Genomic DNA, 20,646 nt, shown 5'->3' with positions numbered 1-20,646 from the left:
TTTATATAATTTAAAATTTTCAGTCTAAAATGTTCCTATAAGTTAGGATATCTAGTTGAGATTGGTTATAACGATGAAAATAATATTGAGTTGCAAGCAAGCAATGTAAATGAGTAAGGTGATGCTGAAATGGAAATATGGTTAATACGCTGTTGCAAAGCTAAGGTGTTTGAGATGTTATTTTCTACACCTAAATGACAACAGATCGCATCTGGGTTTAATAATCACCTCTTCACCATTAATTGTAACCATTATTCTTTCCATGGTAGCACGGGTATCTTCAGTTTCCATTCTGCTGACAGTCTCTGTTGGCACACTCTCAATGGATTCAGGCTGGGTCAGCAGTCTCTTGGCAGTCTCTTCATCCACAAGTCCCAGATGCAAGGCTTTTTCAACTGAAAGATGCTCGCCTGTTCGGGGATGGATGATTTCTGCCACAACTCTCCTTTCTGATGAGACTTCAATGTCGCTCTCGGGTGCTCTAGACAACTGGTCGGCCATTTCTTGATCAATTAATCCTCTGCTCAATGCATCCTCCACTGTAAGGTGTTCACCAGTGTTAGGATCTACAATTTCTGCAGCAACACGTCTCTCGGTTGTGACAACTCTCTCAGATGTTAGAGTGGTTGATATCTGAATCTCTCCCTCACCAGGTTCTTTGGCAAGGTTTTCTGCAGTTCCAGGATCAATGAGTCCACAGTTGATTGCTTCTTCTACAGTTAGATGTTCTCCTGTTCGTGGATCTACTATCTCAGTCTGTACTTGTCCAGAGGTTGTCACAACCCTTCTCTGTGTGGCAAAAGTAGTGGTCAATTCTACACCTCCATCACCAGGAGCCATCATAATCTTATCAGCAGTTTCTTGGTCAATTAGTCCAATCCTGAGAGCTTCTTCAACAGGAATTCTTTCTCCTGTATGTGGGTGGATAACAACAGCCCTGACTTGTCTCTCAGATAATACAACACCTTCTGAGGGAACATCATCCCCAGTCAGCATTACAGCTAAATCCCTGTTTATTAAACCAACTTCCAGGGCTTCATTTACTGTAAGCTGTTCACCAGATGTTGGATGTTTTATACCACCATCCATCAGTTGATTTCTTAAAATCTTTGCAGCCAATGTATAATCAATTAGTCCTCTTTCAACAGCTGTGTTGATTGGAACATACTCTCCAGAACTTGGATCCAGAATGCCACCAGCAGACAACTGACCTAAAAGAAGGTTTTCCGCTAGCTCTGAGTCAATAATTCCCCTTTTCAGAGCTTCAGCAACAGTCAAGCTTTCTCCAGTGTTCGGGTCAATGATGCCACCTGCAAGAAGTTGGTCTTTGAGTAGTTGTTCAATGGTATCTCTATCAACAACTCCTCTATCAATGGCATCTACTAAGCTCAGTCTTTTACTAGTAGCTGGATCAATGATGCCGCCTGTTTTGATTTGATTCTTGAGGAGAACTTTGGCCATGTCCCCACTGATAGCACCCTTCTTTACAGCTTCCATTAGTGGCATCTGATCTCCAGTCTTTGAATCAAGTATTCCTTTTTTACCAAGTTGTTCTTTGAAAATAGCCTCACCTTGATTTGAGGTGAGTAAGTCCATTCGTATTGCTTCCTCCACAGATAGCTGCTTACCAGTTTTGGGGTCAATAATGCCTCCATGTGAGAGCTGTTCTTGTAAAATCTTTTGCGCCTTAGTATTATCAATATATCCTTTCTTGAGTGCATCAAACACAGTTATTGGTTTACCAGTCTTTGGATCTTTCATGACCACAGCCTTTTGTTGATCACCTTTCAGGAGTTTAGCCATCTCTTTATCTACAAGACCTTTCTTGAGAGCATCATCTATGGAATGTCTTTTACCTGATTTAGGATCAATAATGCCACCAGCAGCTAGTTCGTCCTTCAAAAGCTTCCTGGCCATATTCTTGTCAATTATCCCTTTCTTCAAAGCTCCACAAACAGAGATCTCCTTTTTAGTTTTTGGATCAATTATACCACCAGAGCTGAGCTGATCCTCAAGGACTGCAACAGCCAGTTCTTCAGTAATAAGATGTCTCTTGACAGCATCAGCTGGAGTCAATTTATTTTTAGTTTGCGGATCAATCACACCACCTGTCTTGAATTGGTCTTCAAGTATATCTTTGGCCATATCTCTGTCAATGAGTCCTTTGTTAATAGCTCCAGACAATGGAACGACTTTGCCTGTATCAGGATCCACAATGCCACCAGAAGTGAGCTGTTTCTGTAACTCATCTTTCAAAATACCTTTCGGTATGAGGCCCCATTCCAATGAAACTGGCACTTGTATGTGTTGGCCAGTTGATGGGTCAATGATGCCACCATCCTTTATCTGATCATGGACAAGTTTTCTTGCCATATCTTCATCAATTATACCTCTTTTGAGTGCTTCGGCTATTGGTAACTTCTCTCCAGTTCTAGGATCAATAATACCACCCTTTGAAATCTGATCCTCAAGCAGAGAAGCTGTAGTTTCTCTCACACATATACCTTTCTCAACGGCTCCAAGAAGGGTCAAACACTCCCCATTTGACGTATCTATGATGCCACCATTTTCTAATTGTCTCTGTAATAACCTTTTCTCCATGTCCTTATTAACAATGCCTTGACTAACTGCATCACATGTTGGTAGTTTTTCTCCAGATTTTGGATCAACAATTCCACCAGTCTTCAATTCTTCAATGAAAAGCCTCTCTGCGAGATCAGTATCAAAGAGACCTTTTTGTAAAGCTTCAGCAACAGACAGTTGGTCACCAGTAGATGGATCTTTGATGCCACCAGACTTAAGTTGCCCTTGAAGGTATCTTGCTGCAGTATCAGTGTCGACTAATCCCTGTCTAATTGCCTGCATAATAGGCATTTCTCTGCCATCAGTTGTCTTTACCATCGTTTCTGTCTCAATGCTGGTAAAAATCCGTTGTGTAATTTCAGTTTGATTCAATAATCTTTTAGCAGTCTCAGGGTCAATTACCCCACGATCTAAAGCTTCTTCTACTGAAATGCGTTCTTTAGTGTTTGGGTCAATAATTCCAGCAATAACATGCTTTTCCGAAGACTCTTGCATTTGGTTCTCAGGCATTTTCGCCATTTTATCTGCAGTTTTTTTATCAATTAATCCTCTTTCTAGGGCCTCATCAACACTCATATGTTCACCAGTCCTTGGGTCACTAATTTCAACACCTAGATGTCGTTCAGTTGTGATAAATCTTTCAGCAGTTGATGTTGTAGTCACCTCAACTGTACCTTGTGTTGGCTCTTGAATCATTTTATCAGCAGTGTCTCTGTCAATCAAACCAACCTGCACAGCTTCATCAAATGGAATTATTTTTCCAGTCTTTGGATCAGCGATTTTATTTCCAATTCTTTTCACCACGGTAGTCTTTGTGAATTCAAGCTCACCCTTTCCAGCTTCTTTCAAAAAATCATCTGCTGTCTTCTGGTTAATCAATCCCCTGTTTACAGCGTCTTCAACACGAATCTTATCACCAGATTTAGGATCAACTACATGGATTAAAATTGCTTTTCCAACTTGTTGGATTTCATTAAGTTTGTTAGCCATCTCCTGGTCCAGAAGCCCAATCATCAATGCTTCATCAATAGAAAGTCTTTTCCCACTCTGCAGATCTACAATTCCACCGGAAAGAAGTTGGTCTTTCAAAAGTTTTTCTGCCATATCTTCAGAAATAATATCATTACCAAGGGCATCTTGAACTGTTAATTTGGCTCCAGAATTTGGATCAATGATGCCACCATTCGAAAGTTGTTCCTTCAATATGCACACAGCAGTGCGGCTGTCAACTAAACCCTGTTGTTGGGCATTAATGAGAGGTATGACTTGCCCATCTTCAATCTGAAACACACCCTTCTCAACCAATAGTTTCATTTGACCTTCAGTTGGTGCACTTCTATCCATTATTGGTTCATCCGTGCGATCTGCGAGTTTTCCCATTAATGATGAAGGGACAATTCCTCTCCGGACAGCTTCATCCAGAGGTACCTTTTCGTCATGGGTGAAATCGATTATTCCACCAGATGCGAGCTGTTTCATAAAAACTGTCTTCAGCATGTCTTCATCAACTAATCCAAGTCTAGAGGCATCACCTGGAGACACATATTCTCCTGTAGCAGGTTCAAAGACTCCACCTTCAGATTCAAGTTGCTGTTCAACAATATGTTGGCAAGTAATCGGATCAACAAGAGAACGCTTCTCAGCTTCAGCAAGAGTTAATCTCTCTCCAGTCCTTGGATCTGTGATACCTCCACTCATCAATTCATGGGCGACCAATTTTTCAGCAAGGATTGGTTTTAATAAGCCATGATGTAAACATTGATCTATTGACAATTTGTCACCTGTTGTTTCATCTAGGATTCCTCCCTCCTGGAGCTGATCTTCTAAAAGTTTCAGAGCATCACTCTGACCAATCACACCACCTTCAAAGGCCTGGTTTACATTTGTTCTTTCACCAGATTTTGGATCAACAATGCCCCCAGTAGCAATCTGTTGAGTTAATATCTGAAATTTATCCTCTTCACTGATAACTCCTTTCTGTTCTGCTTCTACAAGTGTAAGAAGTTTACCATCTTTATCTTTTACTACAGCGGGGGCAATTTCTTTCTCAGCCATTTTGTCTGCCATTTCCTGGGGTAAAATACCCTTCTCAACTGCAACTTCAATTGATACTCTTTCTCCCTTAGTTAGGTCAATAACACCACCCAGTACCATCTGTTCTTGGATTAATTCGACAGAAAATTGTTCTGGTACAATTCCTCTTTTGACTGCCTCAGCTAAGTCGACCTTCTCACGAGTCTTGGTGTCTGAAATTCCACCATTTGCAAGTTCCTCATTAAACAACAGAATAGCCATATTTTTGTCAATAAGACCATGTTCTTGTGCTTCAGCCACAGTGAGTTTCTCACCAGTACGCGGATCAACTATTCCACCCTCATCAAGTTCTTTCTGGAGAAGCTTTTTGCCAGTCTTTTTGTCTATTACACGATTTACCAAAGCTTCAACGACTGACAACTGCTTTCCATTACCATCAATAATAGTGAGAGTGGGACCATGCTTATAAATAGTTCCAGACTGAATGCTTATATTTTCCAAAGTACCTCTTTCAAATTCTCTCTGTCCATATGTCTCTTTTGGAACAATTGGTGAATCAACACTATCAGAAAGATCTAATGTGACTCTCTCTGAAGATAAAATTGTTTCAAATGATGTTTGATTTATAATATCAGCAGCCAGTTCAGGGTTCAATACACCTTCTCTAACAGCTTCATTCAGATCCAATTTCTCACCAGTCTTTGGATCCAGTATGCCACCAGTAGCAATTTGATCACGCAAAAGTGCTACAGCTGTGTGCTTATCAATCAAACCTTGTCTGAACGCTTCAGCAGCAGTTAATCGTTTACCTGTAATTGGGTCATAAATACCTCCCCCATCAAGCTCCTTCTTGAGAAGTTGTATTCCAGTTTTTTCATCCAGAACTTTGTTTGCTAATGCTTCAATCACAGAGAGTTTCTTTCCAGTTCTTGGATCAACAACTGTCACTAAGACCGCTTGCTGTTGAATGGTCTCAAACGTCATTTCACGATGTGTTATGCTCACTTGCTCAGGATATTGTGTTCTCACTGTTTCACCAGTTCTTGGATCCACTGTTATTTGGAAAGATGATGTTGATTCCCCAAGTGGAACCTGCTCATCAACACCAACAACATGTACCCTTTTCTCATGAACAACAAATGGCTTTTTGTCTTCAATCAATGTTGTTTCTTCTCCATCACCCATCTTAAGAGTAAATGAAATCAGTCCTCTCTTTCTAGCTTCATCTGCTGTTTCAGGACCAATAATACCTTTTTTCACAGCATCTTCAAGTGGAACATTTTCTCCAGTATTTGGATCAATTATTCCTTCCGATGACATTTGATATCTCACAGCTTCAACTGCTAGTTCGGGATCTATCAACCCTCGTCTAATGGCTTCAGCAAGATCAACTTTGTCACCAGTCTTAGGATCCAGTATTCCACCAGAAGCAAGCTGTGCATTCAAAAGTTTTGAAGCAGTATCTTTATCAATCAAACCTTGTTGCATGGCCTCATATACGGTCAGTCTTTGATTTGTGGTTGGGTCATTTATTCCTCCTCCATCAAGTTCCTTCTTGAGAAGTTGTACTCCAGTTTTTTCATCCAGAACTTTGTTTGCTAATGCTTCAATCACAGAGAGTTTCTTTCCAGTTCTTGGATCAACAACTGTCACTAAGACCGCTTGCTGTTGAATGGTCTCAAACGTCATTTCACGATGTGTTATGCTCACTTGCTCAGGATATTGTGTTCTCACTGTTTCACCAGTTCTTGGATCCACTGTTATTTGGAAAGATGATGTTGATTCCCCAAGTGGAACCTGCTTATCAACACCAACAACATGTACCCTTTTCTCATGAACAACAAATGGCTTTTTGTCTTCAATCAATGTTGTTTCTTCTCCATCACCCATCTTAAGAGTAAATGAAATCAGTCCTCTCTTTCTAGCTTCATCTGCTGTTTCAGGACCAATAATACCTTTTTTCACAGCATCTTCAAGTGGAACATTTTCTCCAGTATTTGGATCAATTATTCCTCCCGATGACATTTGATATCTCACAGCTTCAACCGCTAGTTCGGGATCTATCAACCCTCGTCTAATGGCTTCAGCAAGATCAACTTTGTCACCAGTCTTAGGATCCAGTATTCCACCAGAAGCAAGCTGTGCATTCAAAAGTTTTGAAGCAGTATCTTTATCAATCAAACCTTGTTGCATGGCCTCATATACGGTCAGTCTTTGATTTGTGGTTGGGTCATTTATTCCTCCTCCATCAAGTTCCTTCTTGAGAAGTTGTACTCCAGTTTTTTCATCCAGAACTTTGTTTGCTAATGCTTCAATCACAGAGAGTTTCTTTCCAGTTCTTGGATCAACAACTGTCACTAAGACCGCTTGCTGTTGAATGGTCTCAAACGTCATTTCACGATGTGTTATGCTCACTTGCTCAGGATATTGTGTTCTCACTGTTTCACCAGTTCTTGGATCCACTGTTATTTGGAAAGATGATGTTGATTCCCCAAGTGGAACCTGCTTATCAACACCAACAACATGTACCCTTTTCTCATGAACAACAAATGGCTTTTTGTCTTCAATCAATGTTGTTTCTTCTCCATCACCCATCTTAAGAGTAAATGAAATCAGTCCTCTCTTTCTAGCTTCATCTGCTGTTTCAGGACCAATAATACCTTTTTTCACAGCATCTTCAAGTGGAACATTTTCTCCAGTATTTGGATCAATTATTCCTCCCGATGACATTTGATATCTCACAGCTTCAACCGCTAGTTCGGGATCTATCAACCCTCGTCTAATGGCTTCAGCAAGATCAACTTTGTCACCAGTCTTAGGATCCAGTATTCCACCAGAAGCAAGCTGTGCATTCAAAAGTTTTGAAGCAGTATCTTTATCAATCAAACCTTGTTGCATGGCCTCATATACGGTCAGTCTTTGATTTGTGGTTGGGTCATTTATTCCTCCTCCATCAAGTTCCTTCTTGAGAAGTTGTACTCCAGTTTTTTCATCCAGAACTTTGTTTGCTAATGCTTCAATCACAGAGAGTTTCTTTCCAGTTCTTGGATCAACAACTGTCACTAAGACCGCTTGCTGTTGAATGGTCTCAAACATCATTTCACGATGTGTTATGCTCACTTGCTCAGGATATTGTGTTCTCACTGTTTCACCAGTTCTTGGATCCACTGTTATTTGGAAAGATGATGTTGATTCCCCAAGTGGAACCTGCTCATCAACACCAACAACATGTACCCTTTTCTCATGAACAACAAATGGCCTTTTGTCTTCAATCAATGTTGTTTCTTCTCCATCACCCATCTTAAGAGTAATTGAAATCAGTCCTCTCTTTCTAGCTTCATCTGCTGTTTCAGGACCAATAATACCTTTTCTCACAGCATCTTCAAGTGGAACATTTTCTCCAGTATTTGGATCAATTATTCCTCCAGATGACATTTGATATCTCACAGCTTCAACCGCCAGTTCTGGATCTATCAACCCTCTTCTAATGGCTTCAGCAAGATCAACTTTGTCGCCAGTCTTAGGATCCAGTATTCCACCAGAAGCAAGCTGTGCATTCAAAAGTTTTGAAGCAGTATCTTTATCAATCAAACCTTGTTGCATGGCCTCATATACGGTCAGTCTTTGATTTGTGGTTGGATCATTTATTCCTCCTCCATCAAGTTCCTTCTTGAGAAGTTGTACTCCAGTTTTTTCATCCAGAACTTTGTTTGCTAATGCTTCAATCACAGAGAGTTTCTTTCCAGTTCTTGGATCAACAACTGTCACTAAGACCGCTTGCTGTTGAATGGTCTCAAACGTCATTTCACGATGTGTTATGCTCACTTGCTCAGGATATTGTGTTCTCACTGTTTCACCAGTTCTTGGATCCACTGTTATTTGGAAAGATGATGTTGATTCCCCAAGTGGAACCTGCTCATCAACACCAACAACATGTACCCTTTTCTCATGAACAACAAATGGCTTTTTGTCTTCAATCAATGTTGTTTCTTCTCCATCACCCATCTTAAGAGTAATTGAAATCAGTCCTCTCGTTCTAGCTTCATCTGCTGTTTCAGGACCAATAATACCTTTTTTCACAGCATCTTCAAGTGGAACATTTTCTCCAGTATTTGGATCAATTATTCCTCCCGATGACATTTGATATCTCACAGCTTCAACTGCTAGTTCGGGATCTATCAACCCTCTTCTAATGGCTTCAGCAAGATCAACTTTGTCACCAGTCTTAGGATCCAGTATTCCACCAGAAGCAAGCTGTGCATTCAAAAGTTTTGAAGCAGTATCTTTATCAATCAAACCTTGTTGCATGGCCTCATATACGGTCAATCTTTGATTTGTGGTTGGATCATTTATTCCTCCTCCATCAAGTTCCTTCTTGAGAAGTTGTACTCCAGTTTTTTCATCCAGAACTTTGTTTGCTAATGCTTCAATCACAGAGAGTTTCTTTCCAGTTCTTGGATCAACAACTGTCACTAAGACCGCTTGCTGTTGAATGGTCTCAAACGTCATTTCACGATGTGTTATGCTCACTTGCTCAGGATATTGTGTTCTCACTGTTTCACCAGTTCTTGGATCCACTGTTATTTGGAAAGATGATGTTGATTCCCCAAGTGGAACCTGCTCATCAACACCAACAACATGTACCCTTTTCTCATGAACAACAAATGGCTTTTTGTCTTCAATCAATGTTGTTTCTTCTCCATCACCCATCTTAAGAGTAATTGAAATCAGTCCTCTCTTTCTAGCTTCATCTGCTGTTTCAGGACCAATAATACCTTTTCTCACAGCATCTTCAAGTGGAACATTTTCTCCAATATTTGGATCAACTATTCCTCCCGATGACATTTGATGTCTCACAGCTTCAACTGCCAGTTCCGAGTCTATCAACTCTCTTTTAATGGCTTCAGCAAGATCAACTTTATCACCAGTCTTAGGATCAAGTATTCCACCAGAAGCAAGCTGTGCATTCAAAAGTTTTGAAGCAGTATCTTTATCAATCAAACCTTGTTGCATGGCCTCATATACGGTCAGTCTTTGATTTGTGGTTGGATCATTTATTCCTCCTCCATCAAGTTCCTTCTTGAGAAGTTGTACTCCAGTTTTTTCATCCAGAACTTTGTTTGCTAATGCTTCAATCACAGAGAGTTTCTTTCCAGTTCTTAGATCAACAACTGTCACTAAGACCGCTTGCTGTTGAATGGTCTCAAACGTCATTTCACGATGTGTTATGCTCACTTGCTCAGAATATTGTGTTCTCACTGTTTCACCAGTTCTTGGGTCAACTGTTACTTGAAATGAAGGTTTTGAATCACCAGCTATTATTGACTGACCAGGCTGCCAATCATGGCGAGTGATGTGCGATTTACTATCAGTCATAATAAGTGGTTTAATATCTGCAAGCAAAGCTTCAGTCTTCAAGTCTTTTGTCAGTACAATAGGAATAATTTCAGACTTTCTTGATGCATCTGCAACATCAGGAGTCACAAGGCCTTTTTCTACAGCATCATCAAGCGAAACCCTTTGACTTGTACTTGGATCAATAATGCCTCCAGTCAATACTTGATCTTTGACTACTTCAGCTGCAATATCTTGGTCTGCAATTCCTCTATCGATTGCCTCATTTAAACAAATTCTTTCACCAGTTTTCATGTCAAGAATGCCACCACCTTCAAGCTGTTCACTAAGTAATGCTACTGCTGTGTCTTTGTCAACCATACCCCTCTTCAAGGCACTGTCAACATCTAAATCTTTAACGGTATCAGAATCAATGAGTTTCACTGCAACATTTCTTTTTTCTACTAGCTCAATCCTTGTAATCTCAGTTTTGTTTTCTAAATCTTCAAGTGGAATCATTCGTCCTGATTTTGGATCAGGTACAAGGGTTGTAGTCTTGGGTTCAATTGCTAGTTTTCCAGTTTCTTCATCAATAATTCCCCTTCTTTGCGCTTCACCAAGTGATATAACATCTCCATTCACAGCATCAATAACACCACCACCAGAAGCGAGTTGTTCTCTAACAACATCAGATGCTAAATGGGGATCAATTAAACCAAGTGTAACTGCATCAGCTAATGTGTGTCTTTTCCCAGTTTTTGGATCAGTAACTCCACCATCAGTCACTTCCTTCAGGAGGAAAGCTTTTGCGGTGTATGGATCTATCGAACCTCTTCTGACAGCTTCAGTCATTGTCATTCCATCTCCAGTAAGTGGGTCACTGAGCCCACCAGTATGTATTTGATTTTCAATGAGCTTCACTGCTATGTCTTCATCAATGAACCCAGTAACAACAGCTTGGCCTATTGTTAGTCTATCACCAGAACATGGGTCAACAATACCACCAGTTTGTAACTGCTTTTCAATAGTATCTTGTTTATCCTTTATAGAAATTAAATCTTGAGATACAGCTTCATCAAGAGTAAGTTTTCTGCCAGTATGATCTGTTACAAAAGCTGGTGCTATTCCCCTTCTTTCGGCTTCTTCTGCCATCTCAGAGGAAATTAAACCATTATCAACCGCTTCTCTAATAGGCAACCTCTTGCCTGTGTGGGGATCAATGACCCCACCCATTACAACCTGTTCTTTGACAACATATGCCGCAGTGTCCAGTGAAATGCAACCCTTTTGTACAGCTTGATTTAAAGGTAATTTCTCACCAGTCTGTGTATCCAGTATTCCACCAGATAGTAGTTGTGTGTTCGAGAGTTTCACTGCAATGTCCTTTCTGATCAGACCTCTTTTCAGTGAGTCTTCAAGACTAACTTGTTCATCTGTAGATGGGTCTACGATACCACCAGCTTCAAGTTCATGTTGTAAACACTGACTGGCAAGTTCCTTATCAACAATTCCTTTTTGTATCCCTTCAACAACTGAGAGGTTTTTCCCACTATCAGGATCAACAACAAAAACAGACAACTTTCTTTCTTCAACCATTTGATACTTCTTTCTTCTAGAGGCCATTGCACTGTCTGTGTCGCCGACGCCTAGTTTTGACTTCTCTGCACGAGTTTTGCCAACAAGTTGGGCACTTGATGGATCAACAAGTCCCCTTACTACTGCTTCATTAAGAGTCACTCTCTCTTGAGTGTGTGGGTCAAAAACACCACCAGCTCGGAGCTGATCTTCAACAAACTCAGCAGCAGTTTCATGAGAAACTAACTGCCGATGCACTGCTTCCCCAAGACTTAAACTCTCCCCTGTTTTTGGATCAGTAACCCCGCCTTCAGAAATTTCATTCTCTAACAATTTCTTTGTTGTGTGCGTGTCTATTGTTCCATTTATAATAGCATCTTTCAGTGTCATTCTGACCCCAGTTTTAGGATCAATTACTCCCCCAGACTGAATCTGTTGTTGTAATAAAGAAGTTGAGGACTCCTGATCAATTATGCCAGCAGACAAAGCTTCAGGAATTGTTAATTTAGTGCCAGTGCCTGGATTGACAATACCACCAGTTTGCAGTTGCTCTTGCAAAAAGAGGTTCTTCTTCTCTTTTGTAATAAGTCCTTCTTTTTGTGCTCGTTCCAGGGTAATTGGCTTTCCATTGTTGTCCATTAATACTGCAGGCGCAATGCTTTTAAGACTATCTAGATTTGCAGTGTCTACTGTGACTAGACCTCTTCTCACTGCTTGATCCAATGACACCAGTTCACCTGAGTTTATGTCAATCACTCCACCCATGACTAGTTGATGCTTTGTCAGTTCATTAGCCATATTGTTATCAATTATTCCTTTTTCAACTGACTCTCGAATTGAGAGCTTTTCACCAGTATTTGGATCAACGATACCTCCTGTCACTGTCTGGTCAAACAGAAGCTCCATGGCCAAATTACTGTCAACAATTCCTAGTTCTTTTGCCTCTGAGATCGTCAGTTTAGACCCTGTGGCTGAATCTACTATTCCACCAGCTTGTATTTCATGCTTCAGTAGTTTCTTCGCAGTGTCTTTGTCAAGAATATTTTTACTAATTGCATCCATGAGATGCAGTTTATCTCCAGTCTGTGGGTCCACTACTGAGATAGACAACTCTCCTCTTGTAGCAATTTCTGTTCTTGTTTCATGTTTGATATGTTTGACTTGGTCAGGTGTTCCTGCAGATGTTAGGGTACCTGGATGTTTCACGCCTAGAAGTGGCTCAGAATGACTAAGCGACACATCCAAGTGTTTAGATAAAACCTCAGCCACTGTAGGGTCTATCAGGTTTCTCCTCTTTGCCTCATCAATGTTAACATAATCTTCAGTGACAGGGTCATATATCCCACCTTGTTTAACTTGTTGAAGGAGCAGTTTTTCACAAGTGCTAGTGTCTATGATACCACGTTTAACTGCATCACTGAGAGTAAGTCTCTCTTTTGTTCTTGGATCAGTGATACCCCCTGTTTGGAGCTGCTGTAAAAACAAGGAACTTGCAGTGTCCAGATCAATAACACCCCTTTTAAGTGCTTCAGCTATTGGCAATTTTTCACCAGTTCTATGGTCGTCTACTATTGGTTCACCTACAGTACCAGCAACCTTTACAGCAGAGTCTGGATCAATTAGTTGTCTTTTTAATGCTTCTTCAAGGGATACTGTCTCACTGGTATCAGGATCTAAGATCCCACCCTCTAGTACTTGTTCAGTAGTGAGCTTCTTAGCCATACTTTCATCAATAAGGCCACGTCTCAGTGCATCGGCAATTGTTAATTTTGTTCCTGTACTTGGATGGATAATACCCCCAGATTTCAATTGATCTTGCAGCAACTTAACAGCAAGCTCATCATCTAACAGGCCTCTCTTCTTGGCAGCACTGACAGGCAATCTCTCCCTAGTTGAAGGGTCAATGATTCCACCAGCATCAATTTGCATCTGCAGCACAATTTTAGCAGTGTCATCATCAATTAAACCCCTCTCAACGGCATCATGAATAGAAAACTTATTTCGTGACTGTGGATCAACTATACCCCCTGACTTTAGTTCTTTATCAAGCATATCAGCAGCCGTACTAACATCAATAACATCCCTCTGCAAAGCTTCAACAGGATAAAGTTTATCTCCTGTGTGAGGGTCTAAAATCATCAAGGTATCAATTTGAAGATGGATGTCAGATGGACCAACTGGAGTTTCACTGGGGGAGAATATACCAGACTCAGTAGGCGAGTCAAATGTTTCCATGAGAGTTGACCCTTCAACAGGTGATCCCATTCTTGCAACAGTTGATCCTGGGGTACTCACTGACTCATCATATGATGGTGTCTTTGTAAATTTTCTTAAAAATTTGTCTTCATGTGTGATTTTCTTCATATCATCAGGTGTTCTGTGTGGCTCATCAGTACTATCAAAATCCTCCAACATAAGGGAAAGAGGTCTAGACCCTGCATCATCAAGACTTGACCTTTCAACAATTTCAGTTGTGATAGTTTCTTCATAGGGCTGCTGTGGTCTGTAAATAACAGTGTCACCAGTATCAGTGGATGATGGTTGAGAATGATCAGAAGTTCTTGTATCAGTTGGACTTATATCCACTTGTTGACCAAAAACTATTCTACTCTCTACTGTTGTCACAGTAACCTCTTCACCAAACCCAGTGGTTGTCAGAGTGTCAGTTCTAGAATCTAACACCTTATGTTCAAACTCAGGACTAACATATGTTGGTGTTGCAGGTTTATCAATAGGTTCTTCATACTCCACTGTTTTAATTTCCTGAATTTCAGTGAGTGATTTATCATCTGGACTTTGTTTTGTACTCTGAGTTGTGATTGTAAATTCTTTCTCTCCTGGACTAAGAGGACGTCTAATAGGCACTTCTGGTGATTTGGGAGATGCTGGATCAACGCCGCTATCAGGGGTCTGTGAAATCTGTTCTGGTTGTTTGCCATCTGTATGAAGATCTGTCACCTCTAATTGTGAGACATCTCCAGTTAAAGATTCCTTTAGTGGTGAAGTGATCTCAGTTTGTTTCACAGCTGGACTTTCATCAAGTATCACTTCAGGTTCTTTAACTTTCTTAGTCGGCTTTGGAGCAGCTTTAGGTGGTTGTTTTTTCTTTTTAGTTGGAGAATCCGGTTTTTTATCACTGGGTATTGTAACTTTACCAGGAGATTGTGGAAGTTCAGATGTGTACTTTGATTTTGGAGATTGTAGTACAACTTTTGCTTCTTGTCTTGTTGTAATTGGTGATGAAGGTTTCTTCTCTGTAGACTCAGCTTTCTTGCCTTTTGTAGGTGATTCTGGTTTTATAGTAAGTTTGCTTACTCTTGATTTTGGAGACTCAGGTTTCTTCTTTTCAGGAGACTCAGTTTTCTTCCTACCTGGAGACTCAGGTTTCTTCTTTTCTGGAGACTCTGTCCTTCTCAACTTGGAGGGCGATTCCGTTTTTATTGGTTTATCAAGCGAATCAATTCGCTTGCCTCTTCCTTTTGGCTTTTCAGCAACCTTAGGTGGAATCTTTTGTCCTTTAGGGAGAGGTTTTTCAATTAGTTTCTCACCAACAAATTCACTGTCTATTTGATCGACAGTTATAATTTCTGTTTCACCAGCAACATCTTCACGAGGTGCAACAGTAGTTGATGATGACATCTGGATCACTTGTCGTGCTGTTCTGGTTGTGGTTGTTACACCGTCTGGAGATTCTTCAGTCCATTGATCATATTTCTCATCTCGTGATAATCCTAACGTGATATCTCTTGACGTACAGTGTCTTACTTGGGCAGGAACATCCTTGGGTTTTCTATTTCTCTCATCTAAATATCCTGGAATGTGTGGTTCACCGGCACCACTAGTTTCACTTGTAAAACTTGTATCACTATAGTAACTAGTTTCTCGTCTCTCAACAATTGTTGGAGCAGTATGAACTGTCTGTTTGCTTATTCCATCTTCAGTAGTTTCTACAACAACCTGATCAATACCATCACCGGGTTTGTCTTCACTTTTCATTCGTAGGGTTATCTCTGTTGGTCCTTCAAATCCTTGTGGTGTAAAACGTTGATGTCGTTCAACAGTAGGGAACTGGGTTATTTCAATAACTCTTTCAACATGCCTATCAGTCTCCTGTTCATTCTTAGGTGATAACAGTTTACCATCAAGGACATCAACTGGTAAACCCTGCACATTCTCCTTACCGGGTTGGATTTCAATGGTAAATTTATTACCACTATCGAGAAAGTCATGTTCAACAACTTTTTTTGATGTTGTCTGAATGACCCTCTCAGTTCTTTCAAATGGTTTATGTTCAGTTGCTTCAGCATCTCTTTGCATAACTTCCATAGGTTCCGGTTCTTCTCTCTTTGACACACTCAGTGACATTTCTGTTAGACCTTCAACTTTTCTTGGCTTAGGTGGAGCAACTGGTGGCACACGTTTCTTCCTTTCATGGCTTTTAGGTGGGCTACTGGGGGGAGTTTTCACTGATGCAATTTTAATGTCCATCCTCCTGATTTCTGGGTGCTGTGCCTGGGTTGCCAAGGCACGTTTTCTGGGTGTTTCAGCTTCAATGGAAGGTCTATGAGTAATTTCTTGCATAGTATATGGATATGTGGTTTCTTGAGCCATGTGAGGGTCATCTACTTTTGCACCTTCTTCAAGTGCTTGAACTCTGGACTGAATTGATGTAAATGTTATTGGAGGCGCTTCATCCTCAGGAATCTCACTGGAGGGTTCCTCGATAGTCATTGGCTCGCCAGTTACAGGGTGCATAATAGTTCTTTTGGTAACATAAGTATGCTTAGTTGTAGTGACTTTCTTTGTCTGAACAGTAGCATCAATATCAGCCTTCACACCTTGCAACGTTACTTCGGTTCGAATCCTTGGAACATGGCTAGAGACTGGTTGAAACAATGTGTACCTCTCAAGCAGATCGCCCTAAGGAAGATTAAAAAAATCAATAGTTAGCACCACAAGGAAACTATCTCTGTGGTGATTTTCAGTGGTTCAGGAAGGACCTTGACCCTGGGAAACCATGGAACAACACCAATACTAACTGGGAAAGGGTTTTAGGGAATCAGGGAAGGAGTGCAAAGTAGAATTGGGAAATGGAAACACTGGGAAACAATTACTGGATAATATAGTGTCTGCACGGCACTGATTACAAACATTTATTAAGTGAAACAATTTTAACAAAGGGTGCAACAGAGAATAAGCTAGTAGTTACCCTAGAAAGCTCACATTCTTTCCGTACTCACCTGTACCTTCTATTTCGTCCAGTTCTTAAGACTGTTTAGTTTAAACCTAATATTTTGGATTGTAACCCTTAGGCTTTTAGATTCAATCCAATACTGGCACTGGTATATTTATTATCCTATTCCTTTAATTATAGATTGTCTTTAAAATTTCAAAATTAATTATTATTTTAAACATAAAGAAAAACAACATATAATAAATTACTCATTTTATAATCAAATATGCAACTGTTAGGCTGTGTTACATTTTCCATTATTCATCGTTTCTAAACTGCAATGGAAAAAAAAGAGCTTTACCCTCTTTACAATTTCAAATTCGTCTTTTCATTTCTGTTTTGTCACCAAAAATTAGTTTTTGCATAATCCTCTCAACATTGCAAAAACATTTTCAGGGCTTTTAAAAAATATTGATAATTTTGACAAAAATACACTGAGAGTATTCTGAATGCTGTACTTCATTTAATGTGAATGAGTAATTTTGACTTGTGTTAACAAATATTTTAAATTGTCATCCACATCCAAAATTTGTACACTTGTATATAAACAAGTACCCCACCAAAAGTGGCTTCCAGTGCTATATTTTTTTTTTGCAGCTGATTCTCAATGTGTAGAGCTAACAAATTTAGTAGTTGCACATTAGATCACTAGTTCCTGATTGTGTCGTATGCATACATGCTGACAAATTTACGACCTCTATGTTCTCTGATGTTTCGTAGCGCTATTTCTGAATTCAGATTTTTTGTTATATTCGACAAATTTACTATTCTAAATAGAACCGGACCTATTATGGACTATTTTCTCTATCAGGAAAACCACCTCCAAAAAATGTACATGTACAGTTATTTTCTTAATTGAAAGCACACCTGTACCGAATTTTCTCTATTTGATACAATTGTACAAACATAGTTAGTTTATTTCACTTGTAGTATGCATAGCACAAGTTTTTGTACATTTTTTAGTTTTAGTTTTTTATATCATTAGTTTTTGACCAAATAAACAAGATTTTCAATAAGAAAAATATGCCGGTTTATTATGATGGATTTAGACAATAAACAATAAATACAAAACATCAGAGAACTTTGTGCCTCAAGTAGTGCATCATTAAATTCTAACAAATAAATTTATTAACGGCAAATTTAGAAACTATTTATTGTTTATCCTAGACTTGTATTTTTCACATAAATATAACTATTAATTGATTCAAAACTATTAATATCAAAAACTAGACTAGACTTGTATTTTTCACATAAATATAACTATTAATTGATTAAAAACTATTAATATCAAAAAATAGACTAGACTTGTATTTTTCACATAAATATAACTATTAATTGATTCAAAACTATTAATATCAAAAACTAGACTAGACTTGTATTTTTCACATAAATATAACTATTAATTGATTAAAAACTATTAATATCAAAAACTAGACTAGACTTGTATTTTTCACATAAATATAACTATTAATTGATTAAAAACTATTAATATCAAAAAATAGACTAGACTTGTATTTTTCACATAAATATAACTATTAATTGATTAAAAACTATTAATATCAAAAACTAGACTAGACTTGTATTTTTCACATAAATATAACTATTAATTGATTAAAAACTATTAATATCAAAAACTAGACTAGCCTTGTATTTTTCACATAAATATAACTATTAATTGATTAAAAACTATTAATATCAAAAACTAGACTAGACTTGTATTTTTCACATAAATATAACTATTAATTGATTAAAAACTATTAATATCAAAAACTAGACTAGCCTTGTATTTTTCACATAAATATAACTATTAATTGATTAAAAACTATTAATATCAAAAACTAGACTAGCCTTGTATTTTTCACATAAATATAATTATTAATTGATTAAAAACTAGACTAGGCTTGTATTTTTCACATAAATATAACTATTAATTGATTAAAAACTATTAATATCAAAAACTAGACTAGACTTGTATTTTTCACATAAATATAACTATTAATTGATTAAAAACTATTAATATCAAAAACTAGACTAGACTTGTATTTTTCACATAAATATAACTATTAATTGATTAAAAACTATAAATATCAAAAACTAGACTAGCCTTGTATTTTTCACATAAATATAACTATTAATTGATTAAAAACTATTAATATCAAAAACTAGACTAGGCTTGTATTTTTCACATAAATATAACTATTAATATCAAAAACTAGACTAGACTTGTATTTTTCACAAAATATAACTATTAATTGATTAAAAACTATTAATATCAAAAACTAGACTAGACTTGTATTTTTCACATAAATATAACTATTAATTGACTAAAAACTATTAATATCAAAAACTAGACTAGACTTGTATTTTTCACATAAATATAACTATTAATTGATTAAAAACTATTAATATAAAAAAATAGACTAGACTTGTATTTTTCACTTAAATATAACTATTAATTGATTAAAAACTATTAATATCAAAAAATAGACTAGACTTGTATTTTTCACATAAATATAACTATTAATTGATTAAAAACTATTAATATCAAAAAATATACTAGACTTGTATTTTTCACATAAATATAACTATTAATTGATTAAAAACTATTAATATCAAAAACTAGACTAGACTTGTATTTTTCACATAAATATAACTATTAATTGATTAAAAACTATTAATATCAAAAAATAGACTAGACTAGTATTTTTCACATAAATATAACTATTAATTGATTAAAAACTATTAATATCAAAAACTAGACTAGACTTTTATTTTTCACATAAATATAACTATTAATTGATTAAAAACCATTAATATCAAAAACTAGACTAGACTTGTATTTTTCACATAAATATAACTATTAATTGATTAAAAACTATTAATATCAAAAAATAGACTAGACTTATATTTTTCACATAAATATAACTATTAATTGATTAAAAACTATTAATATCAAAAAATAGACTAGACTTGTATTTTTCACATAAATATAACTATTAATTGATTAAAAACTATTAATATCAAAAACTAGACTAGACTTGTATTTTTCACATAAATATAACTATTAATTGATTAAAAACTATTAATATCAAAAACTAGACTAGACTTGTATTTTTCACATAAATATAACTATTAATTGATTAAAAACTATTAATATCAAAAAATAGACTAGACTTGTATTTTTCACATAAATATAACTATTAATTGATTAAAAACTATTAATATCAAAAACTAGACTAGACTTGTATTTTTCACATAAATATAACTATTAATTGATTAAAAACTATTAATATCAAAAACTAGACTAGCCTTGTATTTTTCACATAAATATAACTATTAATTGATTAAAAACTATTAATATCAAAAACTAGACTAGCCTTGTATTTTTCACATAAATATAACTATTAATTGATTAAAAACTAGACTAGGCTTGTATTTTTCACATAAATATAACTATTAATTGATTAAAAACTATTAATATCAAAAACTAGACTAGACTTGTATTTTTCACTTAAATATAACTATTAATTGATTAAAAACTATTAATATCAAAAAATAGACTAGACTTGTATTTTTCACATAAATATAACTATTAATTGATTAAAAACTATTAATATCAAAAACTAGACTAGACTTGTATTTTTCACTTAAATATAACTATTAATTGATTAAAAACTATTAATATCAAAAAATAGACTAGACTTGTATTTTTCACTTAAATATAACTATTAATTGATTAAAAACTATTAATATCAAAAAATAGACTAGACTTGTATTTTTCACATAAATATAACTATTAATTGATTAAAAACTATTAATATCAAAAAATCGCAATTATTGTGTGGATAATATAGAGAACTGCAATTTTTTAAAAATATATTCTCTGT

General features: G+C 36.9%; 1 protein-coding gene across 1 annotated transcript in view; it reads right to left on the bottom strand.

Moving 5' to 3' along the window:
* Window positions 1-20,646, bottom strand: part of LOC102804605 (uncharacterized) — a 108,132-nt gene that overhangs the window by 1,051 nt on the left and 86,435 nt on the right. Inside the window, exon 32 of the mRNA XM_085493323.1 lies at window positions 229-16,446. Coding sequence (XP_085349449.1) covers window positions 229-16,446 — 16,218 coding nt within the window. The remainder of the gene's footprint in view (window positions 1-228; window positions 16,447-20,646) is intronic.

This window comes from Saccoglossus kowalevskii, chromosome 18 (assembly GCF_978046115.1).
Source record: "Saccoglossus kowalevskii chromosome 18, keSacKowa6.1, whole genome shotgun sequence".
Lineage (NCBI taxonomy): Eukaryota > Metazoa > Hemichordata > Enteropneusta > Harrimaniidae > Saccoglossus > Saccoglossus kowalevskii.
The sequence above is the reverse complement of the archived record's forward strand: the minus strand, read 5'-3'. Positions and strand labels throughout refer to the sequence as shown.